Raw genomic sequence first — 24873 nt, forward strand, 5'->3', positions numbered from 1 at the left:
GAGGTGCAGCCTGATTTCCCCCTGCTAGAAGCTTCTGAAATAAGAAGGAATAGACAGAGAGCAGGGGTGAGGCAGCTTGGAGGGTGAGAACGTGAGCAGGGATGCAGAGGTGCGAGCAGATGTCCCACATGCTCCTCAATGTGAGAAAATCAGGTACCGGGCTCAGGGAACCACAAATAGTAACCCAGGGTATTGTCCTCTGTTGCATGGCAGTGGGGAGCTCAAGAACCCTGCAGCCATGGACCAAGAGGTCCCTCTCGTCCCAGGGGTTGGCCTCGGCCTCCCTGCCATCCTCATTGCTCTATGTGTTTCAGAAGGGTCTGACTGCCCTGCACGCAGCAGCTGAAGGTGTCCACGTGGACTGTGTGCAGCTGCTCCTCGAGGCTGGGAGCAGTGTGAACGCCCTCACCCAGGTAATCAGTCCTCCCCGGGACGGATGTCTGCCCTTGGCTTCTGACCCCTAACCCTAACCATGTCAACGGTAGCAGCCACAGTGGTTCCTGCACATGTGTGAATAGGGGCCCTGGGGCAGCAGGCCTGGGATCTGGTCTTGGCTTCTCCACTGCTGAGCTCTGTGACCAAAGGCAAGTCACTTAAATTCTCTGGCCTCATTGCCCAACTATAAAATGGGGGTGCTATGGAGTCACTTTTTTTTTTTTTTTTTTTTAAGATTTTATATATTTATTCATGAGAGAAACACAGAGAAAGAGGCAGGGACACAGGCAGAGGGAGAAGCAGGCTCCATGCAGGGAGCCTGACGTGGGACTCTATCCCAGGTCCCTAGGATCACGCCCTGGGCCAAAGGCAGGCACTTAGCCGCTGAGCCACCCAGGCTCAGAGTCACGTTTTGACATTGCTGTGAGGAATAAATACCCCTGTTTTACTGATGAAGAAACGGAAGCTTAGAGAGATTCAGTGACTTCCGCGGATCACAAGCTGGCAAGAAGCAAAGCTGAGTCTTTAAAGCCTATTCCCCGGAGTCCAGAGCTCATGGCCTGGAAGCTTTGCCCTGACTGTGCAAAGGCCACACCAGCCCTCAGAGCTGGGGCCTGGGACAGGCCTCTTTTCTCTCTCACTACTGTACTCCATAAGTCAGCTATTGGAATTCTCTCTGTGTCCTGCAAAAGGCGTTGTGGCCTTCTTTAGGTAGGGCATTAGTATTTTTGTTTTGTTCTGCTTTTTACTTTTAGATCAATGACAAATAATCTTTCCTGGCTGATTTGAATGGCTTCAGGGTCTGGAATTCTCTGTTCTAAATTTCAGTAAGAAAGCAATAATGATAATAAATAAAGTATAATAGCAAAAATAGTTTAAAAGTCCAGGAATTAAAATAGTATGCTAAAAATATTTAACACAAAAGGAGGCAGTCAAGGGACGCCTGGGTGCCTCAGTGGTTGAGCGTCTGCCTTTGACTCAGGGCATGATCCCAGGGCCTGGGATGAGTCCCACATCGAGCTCCTGCAGAGAACCTACTTCTCCCTCTGCCTGTGTCTCTGCCCCTCTCTCTGTCTCTCATGAATAAATAAATAAAATCTTAAAAAAAAAAAAGAAGAAGAAGAAGAAGAAGAAGGCAGTCAAGGAGAAACAGAACAAAAAAGACAGGAGACATGTAGAAAATAAGTAGCAAAATGGCAAATGTAAATTCAATAATAATATCAATGTTAAACTCTCCTAAATGTGAGTAATACTTTATAAATCACAAAATGCTTAATTTGCAGAACTTCCCTAACTGCCCCAAGGTGTCAGAATGACACCGAGGTCCACCCAGAGGGAGAAAGTAGCTGCCCCAGGGCACCCAACTGTGTCCTTTCAACTGCTCTATGTCGCTCTTTGGTCGGCAGCCCTTCCTGTGTGTCCAGCACAGGGTTCAGGACTGGGAGGGATAAAAGAAGTGAAATGTCAAGGCCATCTCCCCAGCAGTAACAGCAAAGGGGTTTAGAGACTGGGGAGGTCATATCCAGCTGGTGGTCATTGACAGGGCTGGAACTGCCCACTGCACTGGGCCTTGTGCTCTAGCCTTGGCTTGAGGTTTCTGGCAGAGGGCATGTTCTATCTGGACACCCTCACCCCTTGCAGGGTCTCTGAAGGTGGGGCTAACCCAAACTGATTACATTTCCCATTGGGAGGTGGACTAGTTCACACTCACCCCGGGCACTCAGCTCAGATAGGACTTTGGGAAGGTGACCAGCTCATCCCAGTTTGCCCCATACTGTCTTGGTTTTAAAAGTGGAAGTCCTGAGGACCAGTCTGGGCAGCCTGGGACAGTTGGTTGCCTGGAGAGATCTGCCTGGTAGAATGGGATATCTCACGTGAGATCCTTGTTTGGCCAGGGGTGGGCTCTGACTGAGAGCACTTAGAAGGCCCATGGGGATGAAGCCCTTGCTCTGGTGCTGCTAGGCTCCTGCCCAGACATGCCGAGACCAGCTCCAGCGGGGCAGTGTATGCCAGGTGGGGTTTGCTCTGTACTGGTAAATCTTATGTGTTCCCCTCTTTGAAAACCTCAGAGTATACTCTGCGTGTCTTCACCAGCCTAGGAATTGTGCCGGCTTTCATGTATGTTCTCGAGTTTGTGACAGGAGGCGAGGAAAAGCTGAGACCACAGTGAGCTCATTTTACTAGTCACCAGGCCTGGGCAAGGCATTGATTTCTCCAGCCTCAGGGCTCAATGGGGGTAATAGTCCTGGGGGTCATGAGACACAAATGGAATAATGTATCCCAAAGCCGCACTATGAGGAGCATTTAGGACCTTGTACTGTTGCCTGTTTCCTCTAGAAAAAACAGAGCTGCCTCCACTACGCAGCCCTTGGTGGCTCCGAGGACGTGGCCCGAGCCCTCATCCATGCAGGAGGCCAGACCAATGTAGCTGATCATGTAAGTGTGGGATCTTGGGCTGAAGCGGGTCCCCACTGCAAAGTCTTCATGACCTCACTGGTGAAGCACAGCAGGGAGAGATGAGTGCTTTGGGCCCCTGGGTTTGGGATGGGGGCCAGGACTGGGGGACTTGGTAGCGTGAGGGAGAGTTAGATAAGCTTCTAGCTACAACAGGGTTCACAAACAAGCTGCATTTCCTCCCAAGTGAATTATTTGCTCGTGTTCTCCATTTTTTTAATCCATTGAGACTTAGTGATGGTCTTTTATATCACAGATCTGGCCTCTTGGTTGTTCATTTTTTGTTATGTTGTATACTACATTCACAGGCAATAGTATATCCTTATGGTTAAGACATGGACTTTTTCAGACAACCTGGCTTTGAGGCCTGGCACTACCATTCACAAACTGAATAACCTTGGGCAAGTTGCTTTGGCCTCCCTGGGGACATATCTCAACATAATAAAGGCTTCATATGAAAAACTCACAGCCAACATTATACTCAATGGAGAAAAACTGAGAGCTTTTTCCACCATGGTCAGGAATAAGACAAGGATGTCCACTCTCACCACTTTTATTCAACACAGTACTGGAAGTCCTAGCCACAGCAGTTAGACAACATAAAGAAATACAAGGCATTCAAATTGGTAAGGAAGAAGTAAAACTCTCAGTATTTGCAGATAGCATAATACTATATAGAGAAAATCCTAAAGACTCCACCAAAAAACTACAAGAGCTGGTAAATGAATCCAGTAAAGTTGCAGGATATAAAACCAATGTACAGAAATCTGTTGCATTCCTATACACTAATAATGAAACAGCAGAAAGTGAAAATAAGAAAACAATTCCATCTACAATTGCACCAAAACAATAAAATATCTAGGAATAAACTTAACCAAAGAGGTGAAAGACCTGTACTCTGAACACTGTAAAATGCTGATGAAAGAAATTCAAGATGATACAAAGAAATGGAAAGACATTCCATGCTCATGGGTTGGAAGAACAAATATTAAAATGTCCATACTACCCAAAGCAATCTACAGATTTCACACAATCCCCATCAAACCAGCAACAGGATTTTTCCCATAGCTAGAACAAACATTCCTAAAATTTGTATGGAACCACAGAAGACCCTGAGCAATCTTGAAAAAGGAAAACAAAACTGGAGGTACCATAATTCCAGACTTCAAGTTATATTACAAAGCTGTAGTAATTAAAACAATATGGTACTGACATAAAAAGAGACATATAGATCAATGGAATAGAACAGAAAATGAACCCACAATTACATGGTCAATTAGTCTTCGATAAGTGAGGATTGAACATATGATAGGAGAAAGTCTGCTCAAAAAATGGTGTAGAGAAAACTGGACAGTTACATGCAATATAATGAAACTGGACCCCTTTCTTACATCATACACAAAAATAAGCTGAAAATGAATTACAGACCTAAATGAGAGACCTGAAACCATAAAAATCATTGAAGAGAGGACAGAGAGTAATTTCTCTGATATCAGCCATAACTCTCTCTCTCTCTGTCTCTCATGAATAAATAAATAAAATCTTAAAAAAAAAAAGACACAGACCTAAAGAGTGAAGATCTTAACAAGTCAATCTGATTTTTTCCTCTGCTTTTTAAAAAAAAATTTTTTTTTTAAAGATTTTATTTATTTATTCATGAGAGACACACAGAGAGAGAGAGAGGCAGAGACACAGGCTGAGGGAGAAGCAGGCTCCACGCAGGGAGCCCGACATGGGACTCCATCCCGGGTCTCCAGGATCAGGCCCTGGGCTGAAGGTGGCGCTAAACCGCCGAGCCACCAGGGCTGCCCCATCCTCTGCTTTTTCTTATATTGTTTCTATGCCTGGAAAGTGAATCTCCTTACCCATAACTTCAAAATAATTTGTTCTCTTTAATTTTTACATAAATTGGTTTTTAAAGGTTCAATTTTTAAAAGATTTTTTTCCAAATTGATTTAGTGCCAGTAAAAACTTGTTTTTATTGAAAATGACAACAAAAAATGTGATATGTTTCTATCAAATAATGCAAGTAACATTATGATTTTCCTTTACTTTTGCCATTTTGATCTAAATTTAATACTTTTTTATTGGAGTTCAATTTGCCAACATATAGCTTAACACCCAGTGCTCATCCTGTCAAGTGCCCCCCTCAGTGCCCATCACCCAGTCACCCCACCCCACCCCCGTGCACCAAAAGATTTTATTTATTCATTCATGAGAGAGAGAGAGAGAGAGAGAGAGAGAGGCAGAGACATAGGCAGAGGGAGAAGCAGGCTCCATGCAGGGAGCCCGACGCAGGACTTGATCCCAGGACCCCGGGATCACAACTTGAGCTGAAGGCAGATGCTCAACCACTGAGCTACCCAGGCATCCCTATTTATATGTTTTTAAGTAATCTCTACATGCAACATGGGGCTCGAACTCACAACCCCAAGATCAAGAGTTGCACACTCTTCTGACTGAGCCAGCCTCAATAAGTTGAGTTTTAAAAGTCAAAATTGGATTTTAAATATCTAATAAGGATCAATGTGTATTTTTCCCTCCAAAATTACGAACTAGGGATGCCTGGGTGGCTCAGTGCTTGAGCATCTGTCCATTGCTGGATCCTCAGAGCCTAGAACAGTGCTTTGCACACAGTGGACACTGAACGCATACGCACTGAATGAATGAATACCAGCTAAACATTAACCAGCTTCAACTACCTCTATCTGCTGTCCAGGAGATACCAGAGCTCTGCTAGCTGGTTATCTTTGGCTTCTTCCAGCATGGATGTCCCCTCCCACCGATGCGAGTTCCTAGAGCCAATACTCTGAGCCAATTACCTGCCTACAGCGTAGGGTGTATCCTGGTCTCTTTTAGGGATGCCCTGTCCTCCTTTGTCCTATCAGATTGCTGCAAGGTGTGGCTCATACATGTAATTAAAACAGGTTTTTTGTTTTATCTATTTATTTTTTTAAGATTTTATTTATTTATTCATGAGAGACACAGAGAGAGAGGCAGAGACACAGAGGGAGAAGCAGACTCCTCGCAGGGAGCCCGATGTGGGACTCAGTCCCGGGACTCCAGGATCACACCCTGAGCTGAAAGCAGATGCTCAACCTCTGAGCCACCCAGGTATCCCTCTATCTTTTTTAAAGTAAGCTCTATGCCCAGCATGGGGCTCAAACTCATGACTCCAAGATCAAGAGTTGCATGCTCTACCAACTGAGCCAGCCAGGTGCCCCTATTTATCTTTTTTTTTTTTCCTTAAACAATTGAAGTTCAAAATAGCTAAGAACACTCTGAAAGAGAAAAGTGGGGTAGGGGAGTTGTCCTAAATCCACATACAATAAAAGATTGTTTTTAATTTTTATATAATCAAGTTTATCATTTTGCCTGGCAAAAGAGACTATAAGCCACGTCAAAAGGTAAATGACAAACTAGACTCAAAGATAAAGGTCTGAGTCTTTCTAGTATATAAGAGTTTGTGCAAAGTATTACAACATAAAAAACAACCCAAGAAGGCAGCCCAGGTGGCTCAGAGGTTTAGTGCCGCCTTCAGCCCAGGGCGTGATCCTGGAGACCCAGGATCAAGTCCTGTGTCAGGCTCCCTGCATGGAGCCTGCTTCTCCCTCTGCCTGAGTCTCTGCCCCTCTCTCTCTCTGTCTCTCTCTGTCTCTCTCTGTGTCTCTAATGAATAAATAAATAAAAATTAAAAAAAAAAAACCCAAGAGAAAAATGGCCAAAGGATATGAACAGACATTTGACAGAAAAGAAATACAGATGATTCTTAAGAGAAATACAAATTAATACTACCTACACATACGATTCTTCACTCATCAGATTGGTACAAATCCCATAAGTTTTGCCAAATGTGTTGACAAAGCTGTGGGGAAGAAGGCATTGTCATATATTACTGGAGCCAGTATAAATCGGTACAATCCACAACAGAGCAATTTTCACAATATATATAGCAAAGTGCAAATGCATGGGCCCTCTGACCAAGCAAATCTACTTCTAGGGATTGTATGATCTATGTCTTTCTCTGACTTATTTTGCTTATTACTCTCTAGCTCCATTCATGTCATTGCAGAGGCAAGATTTCATTCTTTCTTATGGCTGGATGATATTTCATTATACATATATATCATCATATATATATGAGAGGAGCCCAATGTGGGACTTGATTCCGGATCCCGGGATCACACCCTGAGCTGAAGGCATACGCTCAACCGCTGAGCCACCCAGGCGTTCCAAATTGGGAAAGTTTTTGAATAAATATACTTCTATGAATAGATCTTTATTTTTTTTATTTTTTTTTATTTTATTTATTTATGATAGTCACATAGAGAGAGAGAGAGAGGCAGAGACACAGGCAGAGGGAGAAGCAGGCTCCATGCACCAGGAGCCCGACGTGGGATTTGATCCGGGGTCTCCAGGATCGCGCCCTGGGCCAAAGGCAGGCGCCAAACCGCTGCGCCACCCAGGGATCCCCTATGAATAGATCTTAATACTATAGTTATGTAAAAAAAATAAGATGAGCATTCTCCACCAAAAGGTACCAGGGCTCTTGGAGCAATGACTATTAGGACTGGGGCAAAAAATTTATAGGATGCATCTGGAGTCTCTTGCAGTGACAGAAAGAAGTGCTTCATAAAAACACAGTGATATTGGGCAGCCTGGGTGGCTCAGCGGTTTAAGCGCCTGCCTTCCGCCCAGGGCGTGATCCTGGAGTCCCAGGATCAAGCCCCATGTCAGACTCCCTGCATGGAGCCTGCTCCTCCTTCTGCCTGTGTCTCTGCCTCTCTCTCTCTCTCTCTCTCTCTCTCTCTCTCTCTCTCTCTGTGTCTATCATGAATAAATAAATAAAAATCTTAAAAAAATAAATTATAAGCAAAAAACAAAAAACACAGTGATGTACACACCTACTAGAATGCGTCCAAAAGCTGAAACACTGGCAACACCAGATATTGATGAGGATGTGGAGCAGCAGAAACTGTCATTCTTTGCTACTGGGAATGCAAAATGGTACAGCCACTTTGGAAAACAGTTTTCACAGTTTCTTACAAACTAAATCTACTCTTCCCATACAATCCAGCAATCATGCTCCTATGTATTTACCCAAAGGAGTTGAAAATGTATGTCCACAGAAAAACCTGCACAAGGATCTTTATAGCAGTTTTGTTTACAATTACCAAAATTTGGAAGCAACCAAGAAGTCCTCCAGTAGGTGATTGGTTAAATAAACCGTGGTATATCCAGACGAGCAATATGCCAGAGTTAGCAGGAGGGATGAACAGATGAAGAGGATTTTTAGGATGGTAAAAACACACCGTATGATACTGTAATGGTAGATACATGTCATTATGCATTTATTTTATTTTATTTTATTTTATTTTTTTTTAAGATTTTATTTATTTATTCATGAGAGACAGAGAGAGGCAGAGGGAGAAGCAGGCTCCCTGCAGGGAGCCCGACGTGGGACTTGACCCCGGGTCTCCAGGATCACGGCCTGGGCTGCAGGCGGCGCCAAACCGCTGAGCCACCCGGGCGGCCCTATGCATTTATTTTTTAAAGATTTTATTTGAGAGAGAAAGAGCAAGCATGAACAGGGGGAGTGGCAGAAGCAGAGGGAAAAACCCACTCTCCACTGAGCAGGGAACCTGACGTGGGTTCATGACTTGAGTTGAAGGCAGATGCGTAACCAACTGAGCTACTTAGGTGTCCCTCATACATTCACCTAAACCCACACAGAATGCATGGGACCGAGAGTGAACCCTAATGTTTTTTTGTTTGTTTGTTTGTTTGTTTTTGAGTGAACCCTAATGTAAACTAAGGATCTTGAGTGATAACCATGTGTCAGTGTAGGTTCATCGGTTGTAACAAGTGTCCCACTGTGGTGGGGGATGTTGATAATAAAACAGTTTATGAACATGTGCAGGTGGCAGATACATGGGAAATCTCTACCCTCTGCTCAATATTGCTGTGAACCTCCAGCTGCTCTAAAAATCTATCCTATTAAAAACGTCACCACCATCATCACAATGAAGAAGCCCTGTCAAGGGGACGCTGGAGCCAACTGAAAGGGTGCCCAGTGGTCAAAGCTGGAACAGTTTCAGCAACAAAATAAAGTGGTATTGGATTATAATCCAAAGTATAAAATAAACATGAGTCCATACTGATATAAATGAATGAATGATTGAATCAAGTAAGTAGAGGAGAATAAACAAACCTCCCATGCAGAAGAAGTCCAAATAATTTATGTGGATACTCTGACCTCGAGAAAGTAGAGCATAACTCCCCATTCCTTAAACGTGGACTTTGAATAATGACTTTCTTTCAAAAAGTATAATATGGGAAGGGAAAAAAAAAATGTAACCTCACAGGGGAGAAACCTGACACTACCTCAGCCTGGTGATTGAGGCCAACGTCAACAGTGATAAATCATGTTGACGGTATGTACCCTTAATACAGTGTGATGAAAATGACATTTTCCTCCTGTGATCTTCTTCCCCCAAACCCATGATCCTGGTCTAATCATGAGAAAAAATATCAGACAAATCTCAAATGAAAGACATTCTACAACATAGTGACAAATGCTCAAAACTATCAAGGTCATCAAAAACACTGCATGTCTGAGAAACCATCACAGTCCAGAGGAGTGAAAGAAGACATGGCAATTAAATATAATGTCCTCTGCATGGGATCTGGGAACAGAAAAAGTACATTCAGTGGGGCACCTGGGTGGCTCAGTTGGTTAAGCGTCGGACTCTTGATTTCAGCTCTGGACATGATCTCAGGGTTGTGAGATCAGCAACACGAGAGATCCTTGGGAGGGAACTATTCTGTATCTTGACTATGCAGTGGATTCATGAACATGCATGTGTGATAAAATGGTGTAGACTGAACACACATGTGTACAAATGACTACAAGTGAAGCTGAGGGGAGCTGAATAAGATGGGGGATGTTGTCAGAGTCATTATCCTGCTTGAGATATTGTACCAAGGCTGTTTTTGTGTTTCTGTTTCGCATTTATTTATTTTATAGAAAGAGCGCAAGAGTGTGCTGGTAGGTAGGAGCAGAGGGAGAAGGAGAGAGAGAAGGGAGGAGGGAGGGGGAGGGAGAGAGAGAGAGAGAGAGAGAGAGAAAGCGGACTCCGTGCTGAACTGAGCAGGAGCCTGATGCAGGGCTCGATCCCAGAACCCTGAAATCATGACCTGAGCCGAAACCAGGAGTTGGCGACTTAACTGACTGTACCACCCCAGCACCCCTGTACCAGGGTTTTGTAAAATGTTACCATTGGGGAAAAATGGGTATAGGATACACCAGAGCTCTCTGTATTTTTTGGCTGCGTGTGAATCCATAATTATTTAAAAATAAAATTTTAATTTAAGGTTCTGCTTCTTTAAAAAAATTTTAAGCATCTCTGGAAGGATGCACATAAAAGCAATGATTAAGGTTACCAATGAGGTTTAGGGGAGTATGAGCAGATGGGTGATGGGGGTGGAAGAAGGCTTTCACTGGATACCTTGTGTACTTTTTGGTTTTTATAAATAAAATGTAAACCAACTAAAAGCCGTATTTGCTCTCTTTCCACTTCCCTTTCTAATCACATTCCCCCAGACATGAGGTTACATTCAGCTTATTTTCTTGTTTTATCTCCATACCCTGCTGCTTCCTTGGAAGCCGGGTCCTTGTAGTTCTTTTTTTTTTTAAACTTTACTTTTTTTTTTTTTTAAAGATTTATTTATTTATTTATGATAGACATAGAGAGGAGAGAGAGAGGGAGGCAGAGACACAGGAGGAGGGAGAAGCAGGTTCCATGCCGGGAGCCCGACGTGGGACTTGATCCCAGGACTCCAGGATAGCGCCCTGGGCCGAAAGCAGGCGCTAAACTGCTGAGCCACCCAGGGATTCCCCAGTTCTTGTAGTTCTGACAAGTTTCCAGGCTCACCTGACTTGTGCATTTGAGTCCGTTTCAGTCTCTGCCCATTACTGGCACAGCAGACCTTTTTCTGGCCAGATTTTGATTTCATAGTCATCCAGCAAAGATCCGAGGACACTGTTGAAAGTCTTACAGTAGTTTTATCTGAGTTAAAAATTTTTTTTCTAGATGTGTTTCAGAATACTTTTTGGCATTTATTGAAATTTGGGTTTAAAAAAAATTAAAAAAAAAAGAAATTTGGGTTTAGGATTACATTAAACTTGTAAATAATATAAAATGGTCATCTTTATAATATTTTTTCACTAGAAGCATAAAGTCTTGCCATTTCTTTATCTTCTTTTATATCCCTCAGTGATGTTATATAGCTTTTAGTTTGCCTTTGGTATGTCCATTAACAATTATACTCTTCATAGATACTTTATATTTTTGGCTGTCGTGAATAGGATATTTTATTTTTTAAAGATTTTATTTATTTATTCATGAGAGACACACACACACAGAGAGAGAGAGAGAGAGAGAAAGAAAGAGAGAGAGAGACAGGCAGAGGGAGAAGCAGGCTCCATGCAGGAACCCTGATGTGGGACTTGATCCCGGGCCTCCAGGATCAGGCCCTGGGCTAAGGTGGCGCTAAACCACTGAGCCACCCGGGCTGCCCGAATAGGATATTTAAAAAAAAAAAAAATGTCATTTCTTATAGGCATGCAAAACAGGAATGCTATTGACTTGGGTTTTATATGACCTTTAATTAATTTTATTAGGTTTTTTTGGGGGGTAATAACTTTTTTAACCTGTCTAGGTATACAATCACATTGCCTACAAATAATTGTATAGTTTAAATCTTTCCCAGGGTGGCTCAGATGATTAAGTTTCTGCCTTCAGCTTAGGTCATGATCCCAGGGTCCTGGGATCAAGCCCTGCATCTGGCTCCCTGCTCAGCGGGGAGCCTGCTTTTCTCTCTCCCTCTGCCTCCCCCAACCCCCGCTTCCCCCCTCCTTCATACTCGTTCTCTCTCAAATAAAAATCTTTTTTCAAAAAGTGTTTAGAGGGATACCTGGGTGGCTCAGTGGTTGAGCATCTGCCTTCGACTCAGGGTGTGATCCTGGGATCCGGAATCAGATCTCCCTCTGCCTGGGTCTCTGCCTCTCTCTCTCTTATGAATAAATAAATAAATCTTTTTTTAAAAAAGTGTTTATGAGCGCTTGTGTAGCTCAGTTGGTTAAGCATCTGACTCTTGGTTTCAGCTCAGGTCATGATCTCCCAGTTGTGGGATCACAGACTTTGCTAGTGGACATTTGTGTCGTGTGTGTGCGTGCGTGCGCACGTCCTCAGTTCTGTAATCATTCTATACTCAATATATGAATGTTTTTCCAACATTGATTTTATTGGCTTTGTACTATTCCACTACTTATGTGTCACTATATCCAGTGAGAAGGATGCTGTGGCAGGCAGTAGCTCCACTTTGTCATGTGGTCAGGGATCACAGGGGACCATTGATGAAGGAGTCTTCCAGCCTTGAGCAAGGCCTTGGAGGTGTGTTGGACTTGTGAGGTCTCTGTTCTGGTCCCAGCCGGCTCTTTCATTCATTCCTTTCATGGGTAAAGAGTCATCAGGCACCTATCTGGGTGCTGAGGGGAGAAATTCCCAATAATACAAGGTTCCTATTAGCTATCAGGCAAGTCACTTAGGTCTTCTGAACCTCAGTCTCAGTGTTTCCTGTTTTTAAGATGAAAATACTAATAACACCATTCCTATATACACTTCCTAGGTTCATGTGTGGATTCACTGAGAGAATTTTAAAGTGTTGCTAGAAGGGACCTTAGCAAACATTCGTTAGGTGAAGAGTAGCAGAGAAGGGAAATGACTTGTCTGCAGTCACATAGGAGTTCCTGGTATAACAAGGTCTCAAACTTGGTCTTCAGGCTTCCACCCACCTTGAGAATAGAGAAACTACAGGGTTTCAGCTGTTGGGGTTATAGATTCCTCAAGCCACCCATGCCCCTGGAGGAGCAAGAAGGGTCAAACCTAGAAGCATTATATCTATCTACCCCTCCCCACTTCCAATCTACCAAGCTGTGCTGGGCAGTCCTGGGAGGGACCCACTGATGGATCCGTGTCTCCTTCCCCAGCAGGGCGCCTCTCCTATGCACCTGGCTGTGAAGCACAACTTCCCTGCCTTGGTCCAGCTCCTCATTGATGCTGGCAGTGACCTGGATGCCACCGACAATGTAAGTGGCCGCAGAAACCATCTGGGGCCCAGGGAGCCCCTGGGGCATCCTCCCAGGCTGGCAGGGCTTGGCTGCCATTTCCTAGCATGGCTCATAGTTGAGAAACTACTTTTTGAGCTTGTAAAAAGCTCTTTGAATATTTGTTGAAGGTAACGTCATTTCATCAACCATTCCTCTATTTTGAACATTTTGGTGGTTTCCAAGTTGTTGCCATGGTCTGTGTAACACTGCAGTAAACATCTTCCCACGTTCAGCCATTTCCAACAAACCAAAAGCATCCTGCATTAAAGACTAGAAGAAATATATTAGGATCATTACAGAGATTGACTTAGTGAGCTAGCCAGTGGTGTTTTTTTCTGTTCTTCATGGTTTTTTTGTTTGTTTGTTTTCTCTGGTATTAGATTTATGACTAAATCCAGCTTACTCTCTCCCATAGCTTCTTAAAGACTTTTTAAAGCCTAGTTAGGAGTGTACCCATCTTGGACTTGTCCTGACTTTGAGCCTTGGGCCACTGGTACGTGCTGTTCTACTCCTCTGTCCCCTTGGCTTCTTCCCCAGAGGCAGCAGACGCCCCTCCACCTTGCTGCTGAGCACGCCAGGCAGGACATAGCGGAGATGCTCCTCATCGCGCGGGTTAACTTAAACCTGAGAGATAAGGTACCTCTGCTCCCAACAAGAACTGGGATGTGGTTGTCTTTGGTCTCATGGCCCCTCAGACTTTGAGCTCCTTGAGTCATCTGGTGGGGAGAGGAAGGAGTAGAGGAGCTGCACATCACCACCCCACAGCCCCCTACGTGTGGCACAGGGATCGGGAAGCTTCCTGGCTCTTTGTGCCTCTGGGGTGGTTGCTCCTTCAGGAGGCCAGAAGTTCCAGACCAGCTGAGGACTTGGTATAAGGCCAAGGAAGTCACAGGCTCATGAGGGGAAGGGGCTGGCATATGAGGCGCATCCCGAGGACAGTGTGGGAAGAGTTGGGGGCAGGAATTGGCCCTCGGGCTAGACCTGGAGGGGCTCCCTGCTCTGAGAGGGCAGCCAGCCAGGTGTGCAGAGGAGCCCTCCATCTCCCTGCACCATGCCAGGGACTGAGGCCAGCCCTGTGCCCGAGGCCTGGAGCCAGCGGCCTGGTGGGGCGGGCAGACGTGACCTGAGGAACCCAGTCCTTCTCCCGGCTTTGGTTTCATCTGAGAAGCAGAGCAGGTGACCCCTATTTCACAGGTGATGTTGAGGAGTTAAGCAGGCTGTTATGCTCTAAGACTTCCTAAATTCTAAAGAAAAACAAGAGGCAGTTGCTGGAATTATCATTGCCTCATTTTTTTTTTTAAGATTGTATTTATTTATTCATGAGAGACACACACAGAGAGAGGCAGAGACACAGGCAGAGGGAGAAGCAGGCTCCACGCAGGGAGCCCGACGTGGGACTCGATCCCGGGTCTCCAGAATCAGGCCCTGGGCTGAAGGCGGCGCTAAACCCCTGGGCCACCCGGGCTGCCCCTCATGGCCTCACTCTACCTGTGCCTTCCACACCCCTTGTCATGCCCAGGAAACTTTTCTGCTCTTCAGTGTAGACTGCTGGAAACTGCTTTCTTTGGGCAGGAACGTTTGCAGCCGATGCTACAGGCCACCCTACACCTGTCCGGTAGCAACCCTGGCCTCCCCTCTTCCTTGCAGCAAGGGAAAACTGCCCTGGCCGTGGCCGCTCGCAGCAACCACACCAGCCTGGTGGACATGATCATAAAAGCTGATCGCCTCTACAAGCGGGAGAAGGTACTGAGACCTTGCACGTGGTCCCTCCATGTTGCAGAGGGAGTGGCCTTGAACCCCGGCCCTGACCAATTCAGGGACCCCCCTCAGTTTCCGCGGAGGTGATAATCCCTGCCTTACCTGCCACCAGGGTTGTCTGTGAGCATCTGGAGACAAGTGAGCACTGAAACCAGGCAGAGCGAGGTCCTGTCGGTGTGGAGACAGTTCTGGATGCTCTTGTAGCTCCTGCTTGATGGAGGCATGGGCGCACGCCTGCGTGCATGAATAAAGAGGTGGCAAGTTGGTTTCAGCTCACTGCCATCTCCAGGTGACTGGAATTGCTGCTTGGGGTGCTGTATACGGGCAACTTTCAGAGGCCAGAAGGAAAGTGTGCTGGGATTGATTAGTGATTTTTGCCGAGGAATTGGGGAAGAAGAGTAGCAGATGTGAGGCCATGCTGTCCCAGTTGTCAGCAAATGGGGGTCGGGTGGGTTTTTTTTTTTTTTTTTTTATGTCTTTGAGGTTGTTTTTATACATACAAAATAATTTTTGCATTTGCTTCAGTTTTAAAAATTAATTTATTATAAATGTTAAAACCTAGTTTTCTGGGGCACCTGGGTGGCTCAGTAGGTTAAGTATCTGCTTCAGCTCAGGTCATGATTCTAGGATCTTGGGTTTGAGCCCTGCTTTGGGTTCCCTCCCTGCTCATCAGAGGGTCTGCTTCTCCCTCTGTCCCTGCTGATGCTCTCTCTCAAATAAATAAATAAAATCTTAAAACCCCACAAAACCCAGTTTTCCTTAAACTTTTAAATTCATTTTATTTTATTTTTTATTTTTTTTATTTTTATTTTTTTTTAAAGATTTTATTTATTTATTCATAGAGGCACAGCGAGAGAGAGAGAGACACAGAGACACAGGCAGAGGGAGAAGCAGGTTCCATGCAACAAGCCTGATGTGGGACTCGATCCCGGGTCTCCAGGACCACACCCTGGGCTGCAGGCGGCGCTAAACCGCTGCACCACCAGGGCTGCCCTATTTTATTTTTTAAAAGATTTTATTTACTTATTCATGAGAGACACACAGAGAGAAGCAGAGACACAGGCAAAGGGAGAAGCAGGCTCCATGCAGGGACCCCAACGTGAGACTCAATCCCGTGTCTCTAGGATCAGGCCCTGGGCTGAAGGCGGCGCTAAACCGCTGAGCCACCCGGGCTGCCCTGGACTTGGATTTTTTAAATCAAGACTCAATTTTATTTTTGCTTAAAGATTTTATTTATTTATTCATGAGAGATACACAGAAGCAGAGACACAGGCAGAGGGAGAAGCAGGCTCCATGCAGGGAGCCCAACGTGGGACTCGATCCCAGGGCCTCCAGGATCATGCCCTGGGCCAAAGGCAGGCACTAAACTGCTGAGCCATCCAGGGATCCCTTTAAAATCTTAAACATTTTATTTTATTTTATTTTATTTATTTATTAATCTTAAACATTTTAAACTAATGATTAAATTTAATAGATTTTTTAAAGCACTTTGAATGCTTCCTATGTTCTTTTTTTTTTTTTTCTTTTTTTTTTTTAAGAGAGGGAGGTGGGGGCAGAAGGAGAGGAAGAGAATTCCAGGCAGTCCATGGGGCTCAGTGCCACAACCCTAAGATCATCACCTGAGCCCAAAGCAAGAGTTGGATGCTTAACCAACTGAGCCACCCAGGCACTCCTGTAAATTCTTAAATTATCCTTGTAAATCCAGTAAATTAAACCTATAAATTCAATCTTAAATATCTTAAACATTCCAATATTGCTTACAAGTTTAGTAAACCTCTCAAAAAATCACTATTTCAAAATCAATTAACAAATTTCAATAGGAATCATAAGATATTCTCTTTAACGGATATGCTGGGTTCTCAGAAACATTACAGCCCCTTTGCATACAACAGATTGCTCCTAAATGTAACCCCAAAATATTAATACCAAGGATTTTATGAACGGTTTCCTCTCTGTGCTTAATTCTAACACTTTAGACTTTAAAAATTCTCAACGCTTAGACGGTGAGGCAGTTAGAATGACCAATCTCCCTCCCACCCCAGGCTAATTTAACCAGAATCGCTGGTGTAGTGACCAAAGCTTTGGTAGCTCGTTTTGTTTTATTTTTTTTTAAAGATCTTATTTATTTATTTATTCATGATAGTCACACACAGAGAGAGAGGCAGAGACATAGGCAGAGGGAGAAGCAGGCTCCATGCAGGGAGCCCGATGTGGGATTCGATCCCGGGTCTCCAGGATTGCGCCATTGGCCAAAGGCAGGCGCCAAACCGCTGCGCCACCCAGGGATCCCTTGTTTTGTTTTAAAGATCGTACTTTTGGGGCTCCTGGGTGGCTTAGTCAGCTAAGCTTCTGCCTTCAGCTCAGGTCATGATCTCAGGGTCCTGGGATGGAGCCCTGCATGGAGCTTCCTGTTCAGTGGGGAGCCTGCTTCTCCTCCTGCTTCTGCAGCTCACCCTGCTTGTGCTTTCTCTCTGTGTCAAATAAATAATATAAAAAAATAAAGATTTTTTTTTATTCTAAATTAATCTCTATACCTAGCTTGGGGCTTAAACTCACACCCCCATGGTCAAGAGTTGCATGTGCTACCTACCGACTGAGCCAACCAGACACCCCAAACATCTGAGGAGGTTTTTTTTTTTTTTTTTTTTTTTGCATCTGAAGTTCTTAAAGCTCCCGGATGATCCCACTGTACAGCTGCAGCTGGGAACCTCCCCAGGTGAGAGCCAGTCTCCTTGGTCATTACGTCACAGGTGCCTGGCCAGACACTGTTGACCAGGAGGTTAAGATTTGCAGCTGCAGACGCCAGGACTCACCTGGGCTTTTTTAACAACCAGAACTTTGTATTCACATCCTGAAAAGGAGCTTACTTAGGCTTTTGTGGGTTTAACTTATACCACCACAGAATTCCTTTGTAACTTCCCATTATATTACCTGCTTTGCAGAGAAAGAATCCTGTAACCTCGCCCTTCTCCTCGTTGGGATTCAGCAAATCTAGTTAGTGCCTGATCCTGGCCTTGACTGGAGTTAGCCAAAGCCTCTGAGTCCTTCTGCTGGCTCTTGTGCCCTAAGAAGAGGAATTGGGTAGGCTTCTTGGAAGAGGTGGCATGTGGGTGATCTTTTGACTGTGGCAATGCGGTTAAGGGACAGGCAGGTGAGAAAAGGAATTCTGGATGGAGGAACAGTATGAGCAGCTGGGGTTCCAGAATTCAAAGCAAGGCACAGAGTGAGAAATCAAAGTAGCAGACCCAAAACCCCAGGCCTGTGGTGCTGCTGGAGCCTGGCAGGGATGTCTCCCAGGTGGCAGCCGGACTTCTGGGATCTGCTCCACAGGATCACCCCTTGCGCAGGGAGCCCTCTGGGAAGAACTTGACCTTTAAGCAGGATCATCGGCAGGAAAGGCAGCAGTTCCACTCTGTGCTGTGGCGACTGGCCTCCAGGGACCTGCGGCCTCATGAATGGAAGAAGCTCGCGTATTGCTGGGAGTTCACCGACGCCCATGTCCACGCCATCGAGCAGCAGTGGACAGGTACTGGCCTGCTTCCCCCCCTCCACAACCTCAGAGCAACCAGTGGGTGGAGGGGTGGGGGCACCTGTGTATTGGGTTTTCTGTGTGTCTAGGAGAGAAGCCAGTGCAACCCACAGCCCAGCCACATGCCACCCCCAACATCCTGTGTGCCTGTCTTTCCAGGCCTCTTTGCTCAGGCTGTGCTCTCTGCCTCTCCCTCCCCATTGACCTGTGACCTTCATGTTCTTCATGAATTAGCCCAAGCTGATACCCATCATTCATACACCAAACTAAAGGTACTCCCTATAAAAAGGAGGAGACCAGCAGTTGCCACCATTATTTAATATCTGCTTGGAAATGTTGGCCTAGGGCAGCTGGGTGGCTCAGTGGGTTAAGCAGTTAAGCGTCTGCCTTGGGCTTGGGTAGTGATCTCAGGTCTTGGGATGGAGCCCCATGTCTGCATCCAGCTTCCTGCTCAGTGGGGAGTCTGCTTCTCCCTCTCCCCCTCTCTCATGCTCACTCTTTCTCCTCTCAGATAAAATAAAAAAGAAATGTTGGCCCTGGTACTAAGGCAGAAAACAAACAGAAATAAGGACTGTAAATATTGAAAAGGAAGAGAGATTTATTAGCTTCAGATGCTATAATCCTCTACCTAGGAAGTCCAGAAGAATCAACTGAAAAACTTAGAATAGGGACACCTGCATGGCACAGCAGTTGAGCGTCTGCCTTCGGCTCAGGCTGTGATCCCGGAATCCTAGGATCGAGTCCCGCATCAGGCTCCCTTCGAGGAGTCTGCTTATCCCTCTATGTTTCTGCCTCTCTCTGTGTCTCTCATGAATAAATACATAAAATCTTTAAAATAAATAGAAATAATTCAGTGAAATGGCTAAATATAAAATATACAGACACATGGTATTCCTATGTACCATCAATAAGTGGGGAAAATATAGAGGTATTTTTGAAAAGATATTCCATTTGGAATAGTGTTTCTAAAAACATATTCATGTTTTTATGAATGTGTTTTAGAAAGTGTTTTTTAGAATAGTGTTTCTAAAAACATGAAAAATATGAATGGCATCTGAGTAAAACAATAAAAATTAGTTCAACTATAAAAAAAGACTTATGTGGGTGGAAAGATATTCTATATTCCTGGCTAGAAAAAGTATCAGGTAGACATTGATTTTTTTCCCAAACTAGATTGAAATTTTGATTTTTAAAAAGCTTTTATTTGAGAAACAGAGCACAAGCAGGAGGAGGGGCTGAGGGAGAGAAGCAGACTCCCCACTTAGCAGGGAGCCCAACGTGGTGCTCCATCCTGGGACTCGAGGGTCATGACCCAAGTGAAGACTGATGCTCAACCCACTGAGCCACCCAGGTGCTCTAAATTTGATTTTTTTTTAAGATTAATTTATTTTAGAGCAAATGGCAAGGAGAGGGAGAGAGAATCCCAAGCAGACTCTGCACTGAGCTCAGAGCCCTATGTGGTGCTTGATCCTACAACCCCAAGATCACGGCCCTGAGATCATGACCTGAACTGACACCAAGAGTTAGATGCTTAACTGACTGAGCCACCCAGGTGTCCCTGATTTGGGTTTAATCAAAAATAGGTTTTTGAAACTTGACTAAAGGATTCTAGAGTTCACTTGAAAGAATGTTTAATTTTTAAAAAAATATTTTATATATTCACTTGAGAGTGAGCATGTATGTGAGAGAGCACAAGAGACAGCATGAGTTGAGGGTGGGGGGTAAAGGGAGAGGGGGAAGCAGACTCTCTACTGAACAGGGAGTCTGACAGGGTCTTGATCTCAAGACCCCAGGACCATGACCCGAGCTGAAGGCAGATGCTTAACCAACCAACCCAGGCGCCCCAAAGAGGGAATACTTAAATGAATATTCTGGGGGGGGGAAGTGAAGAGGATCCAATCCAACCAGACTCAACCGTTTACAAAGCTCAAATAATTGGCAAAGAGAGACACCTGACAAAAATCTGCATACCAGGGATCCCTGGGTGGCGCAGCGGTTTAGCACCTGCCTTTGGCCCAGGGCGCGATCCTGGAGACCCGGGATCGAATCCCACGTTGGGCTCCCGGTGCATGGAGCCTGCTTCTCCCTCTGCCTATGTCTCTGCCTCTCTCTCTCTCTCTCTATCTCTGTGTGACTATCATAAAAAAAAAAATCTGCATACCAATTAGTGCGATAGAGCAGGATATCCAAATGCAACCTTTGTGACAGGTAAGAACTTTCAGAAATGTAAAAGAGCACGGGGACTTTATAGGCTGGGGGCAAGGGATGGTGAATAAATGGCCCAAATGAAAGCTCTATGCCAAGAGCAGCATCATGAGAAAGTGTGTGCTGAGGGCCCAGAGGAGGCCAGAAAGTCCCAGGACCCAGTGCGCGGGCTGACCTGGCCCTGCTGGCTGTGCCGGCCGGGAGAGCAGACCTGGTCACAGGGTGTGGGACCAAGTTAACCCTCCTCCTCCGACACAGTTTTTTTTTTTAATAATTTTTTTTCTTTATAATTTTTATTTTTATTTATTTATTTTTTAATTTTTATTTATTTATGATAGAGAGAGAGAGGGAGGCAGAGACACAGGCAGAGGGAGAAGCAGTCTCCATGCACCAGGAACCTGATGTGGGATTCGATCCCGGGTCTCCAGAATCACGCCCTGGGCCAAAGGCAGGCGCCAAACCGCTGCGCCACCCAGGGATCCCGACACAGTTATTTTCAAACGTGGCTGTACATTGGAATCACCTGGGAAGCCTTAACACCACTCAGTGCCCAGTGTACCCAGACCCAAGGAGGTCGGAGGGGAATGGGACCCAGTGTCCGTGCTTTCCCTAAGGCGTCCCAGGGGGTTCCAGTGAGCACTTTCCCACCTGGGCATGTGCAGGAGGTGGTGCAGGACAGCACAGACACTTGCTTAAAGCTGGCTCTGCCAGGGTCGGCCCAGCAGGCTCCTTCTCTTTCTCCCCTCGTGGTCCTCAGGCACCAAGAGCTACCAGGAGCACGGCCACCGGATGCTGCTCATCTGGCTGCATGGCGTGGCCGTAGCCAGTGAGAACCCCAGCAAAGCGCTGTTTGAGGGCCTCGTGGCCATTGACAGGAGGGACCTGGCTGGTAAGTGTCCTCTGTTCGGAGCTGTATGGCCCCCCTACAATGAGACAGAGCCCCCCGGAGGTCTGCTGAGAGCACAGGGCTGTGGTGCTGGCTCCGAACCTTCCACACTCCTGGGCCTAGCCTTGTCTACTGGAATTTAGGGAGAGCCCTGGACAAACCAGTGCCTCCTGGCCCCATTTCCCCATCTGTGCCACGAGGGGGTTGGCGCAGTTGACACCTGCAACCTTCACAGCCGCAAAGCCACTGATGCTATCACCTCTTCCTCTCGGGTCCTCTGTACTTTTTTTTTTTTTTTTTTTCTAGTTTGGAATAAGGCTGGAACAGCCTGCAGGCTTCTTTTCCACAAACAGTGGGCCAGAACTGGCTTGATAGGGGTTGAACCAGGTCGATCTGGTCAAATATTTCTGAGGCCATCACCACCTTTTGAGTCTGTCAATCCCAAAAGCCTGGTTTGAGATTCTGAGCACCCTGTGGAATCATCAGGCAGGTGAGATAAAAGGTTCAAGACTGATCCCTCATTAAACATAAAATCAGCTCATGATGAAAGAACCTTAAATACCGTAGTAATGTGCACTGGCCTGATGCATTCTGGGGGCAACCACAGGACAGGATGTTAAGCCGTCAGCAGTAGTAACGACGACTGTGTCAGGCACCAACAGTGAAAACATGGGTAGCATGGTATAGAGGGGAGAAGGGAAAGCTGCCTGTGTGGTGGGTAAAGTCACCGCTGCTGCAGACAAGGTGGGAAAACAGTCATTTCAGGATGGAGGAATTAGGGACGACCGTCTTCTTCTGAAATATTATTGCACTTTTTTTTCCCCCCAAAATCAGTAAAACTTTATTCGCTTCCATTCTTTCGCCATTAACAGAAAACTGGAGAAATTATCTTAACACAAACAGTGGCAGGCAATTAAAACATAAAACCAGCCCTGCGAGGCAGAGCTTAGGCAACATGAAGCAATAGGATTCTTCTCTTTTGCAGAAAGCGTCAGGAAGAAAGCAAATGCTGACCCAAGTGCCCCCAGCAGGTGCATGGCCATGTAACTGGAGAGGCCAGACCTCCAGAGGCATGGGGCCTCAGAATGGGCGCCACTGAGCAGAAGAGGACCACCATTTAAGGGCTTAAAAAAAAAAAAAAATCACTGTTAACAGATCTCCAGCTGCTTGTATTAAAGCAGGCAGTCGTGCCAGAGTAGCAGGCACTGCTTGAAATCTCATTTCCAGGGTTGGTCCAGGGGCCGGTTCGGGTTCTGCAGGTAACCTCTTCCCACAGGAAGGGTCCTTTACAGCTCTTGGAACCTCACAGCAGTCCCCTGAGATGCAAGTGGCACCTTTTTAGAGAGGACATGGAGGCTCAGGACGGAGAAGCAGCTAATCAGCTATTGAGGTCAGGTGCCAAACCCTGCCTTCCTGTCTCCCCAACCTGGCAAAAGGGCTCCAACTGTCCCTTACAAAGTGGGTCACCCTTCCCACATTCACTGGCTTTTAATGAATGCTGTGCTTACTCCATAGCTGTTCTGTTCCCAAGCGTATTTGTACACCGTGATGGTTCTGGGAGGCACACTTTTTTTTTTTTCTCTCTTGTTTTAGAATTTTTTAATTTTTATTTATTTTAATTTTTTATTTTTAGAATTTTTTAATTTTAAAATTTTATTTTGAAATTGTTTCAGACTTCCAAAAAACATTGCAGAACCAGTACAGAGAATTTCTGAATACGCTTCACGATACAGCTTCCCCGAGTACTAATGTCTTACATAATACAGCTAAATTTTCAAAACCAGGAAGTTAACACTGATACCAACCATACTACTGACTCCTCTTCAGACCTTATTCCGATTTTGCCAGTTGAGCCATTCAAGTCCTTTTTCTGGACCAGAATCCAGTCCAGGATCACACCTTGCATTTAGTTGTCATTCTTAGTTTTAAATAGCCCCATACAAAGGGTCACCTGTCCAGAGCTGCACCATCTGACAGAACTTTCTGTGGTGACCCAGATCTGTGCTGTCCCTGTTTACCTCTAGCCACCTGTGGCTACTGGGTACTTGAGATGTGGCTAGTGGGACGGAGGAACCGAATTTTTAGTTTAATTTTAATTTTTGGAAGTTTAAATAGGCGTCTGTAGCAAGTGGCAGTCATATTGGGTGGCACAGCTGGTCTGGAGCTTTGCTTTTAGGTGCCAGTGAAGCACAGGTGGCTTGGCTGCACCAGGAAGAGTGTGGAAAATGTGACTCTGGATGCCTCACCATGGTGTCACAGATGTGGAGAATATCTATGCAGGATAGCCTGCAAGTTTTCCATGAAAGCTTTTTTTTTTTTTTAAGTTTTTTAAATTTATTTTTATTTTTATTCATGAGAGATCCAGAGAGAGAGGCAGAGACACAGGCAGAGGGAGAAAGCAGGCCCCATGCAGGGAGCCCGATGTGGGACTCGATCCTGGGTCTCTGGGATCATGCCCTGGGCGGAAGGCTGAACCACCCAGGCTGCCCTGGGAGCTCTTTCTAATTTGAGCTCTCGCGCATGTGGCACAGCTTGCTGTGGCCACTCTAGGAGCCCACGTCTTAGGAAAAACTCCCCACAGAGTTACTCGCTGGGCCTGAGTCCTGGGAGGGAGGGAGACCATAAAAGACATTAGAGCTAAGAGGGGCTGCAGCCATCACCTATGCATGGTGGGAGCTCACACACAGTGGTACTGTCCTCTGAAAGGCGGCTGGCATTCTATCTGCCAAAATTACAAATGCACTTCCCCCTTGACCCAGCAATCCCACCAGGAGGTATTTATCCTACAGATAAACCTGCAAACGCTATACTAACACTAATGCAAAGAAATAGAGCAGAAACTATGCTGTGCAGAGGGGTGCATGGGAACCTGCTCAGGGTTTTTTTTAAAACTGTTCCTATTAATAATCTTAAAAAAAAAAAACCACTTAAAGCTTATGAAAAGGAAGAAAAAGAGGCTTTGGAACCAACCTATTTTACAGGCAGTAACCTGTAGGCCTGAGGCCTCAGAGTTCACAGCCAGATTCAGACCCCCAGGGGTGGCACACGAACCTCCGTGTCCTTCCTCTGCATGTGCTATGGTTTTGGGTTGTTGTTGTTGTTTTCTTAAGTAGGCTCTACACCCAGTGTGGGGCTTGAACTCATGGCCCTGAGATTAAGACCTGGGCTGAGATCAAGAGTCACTCAACTGACTGAACCACCCAGGCGCTCCAGCATGTGCTTTGTTGAGGGGGGCGGGGGGAAGAGTCTTCTCTTGCATTTATTCCATTTAGGAAATGTATTTTGTATCACACAGGACCATTTATTTGGATGAATTCTGTGGAATGAATTTTGTATTTTTTGAGACAAAAACAAGTTCTTAAATAAAATTGAAATGTTGAAATATAGCTTTCACATTCCGTATTCCTTTTGTTTGGGAGACGTATGGCAAAATTT

At 45.5% G+C, this 24873-nt stretch overlaps 1 protein-coding gene across 16 annotated transcripts in view; it reads left to right on the forward strand.

Annotated features, from left to right (window-relative positions):
* The window catches only part of ANKDD1A (ankyrin repeat and death domain containing 1A), a 57629-nt gene that overhangs the window by 22390 nt on the left and 10366 nt on the right, over positions 1-24873 (forward strand). For 6 of the 16 annotated variants that reach the window (XM_072809129.1, XM_072809131.1, XM_072809142.1 and 3 more), the window contains 8 exons: positions 315-413; positions 2773-2871; positions 12941-13039; positions 13598-13696; positions 14633-14803; positions 18149-18344; positions 21310-21441; positions 21745-22237. In XM_072809129.1, coding sequence (XP_072665230.1) covers positions 315-413; positions 2773-2871; positions 12941-13039; positions 13598-13696; positions 14633-14803; positions 18149-18344; positions 21310-21441; positions 21745-21896 — 1047 coding nt within the window. In that variant the 3' untranslated portion in view covers positions 21897-22237. Of the gene's footprint in view, positions 1-314; positions 414-2772; positions 2872-12940; positions 13040-13597; positions 13697-14632; positions 14804-14930; positions 15108-18148; positions 18345-21309; positions 21442-21744; positions 22238-22405; positions 24825-24873 lie in introns of those variants that run through there. The other 10 variants (XM_072809137.1, XM_072809139.1, XM_072809133.1 and 7 more) reach the window with 8 other exon arrangements.

The sequence above is a fragment of the Canis lupus genome, chromosome 32 (assembly GCF_048164855.1).
Source record: "Canis lupus baileyi chromosome 32, mCanLup2.hap1, whole genome shotgun sequence".
NCBI classification, from domain to species: Eukaryota; Metazoa; Chordata; class Mammalia; order Carnivora; family Canidae; genus Canis; species Canis lupus.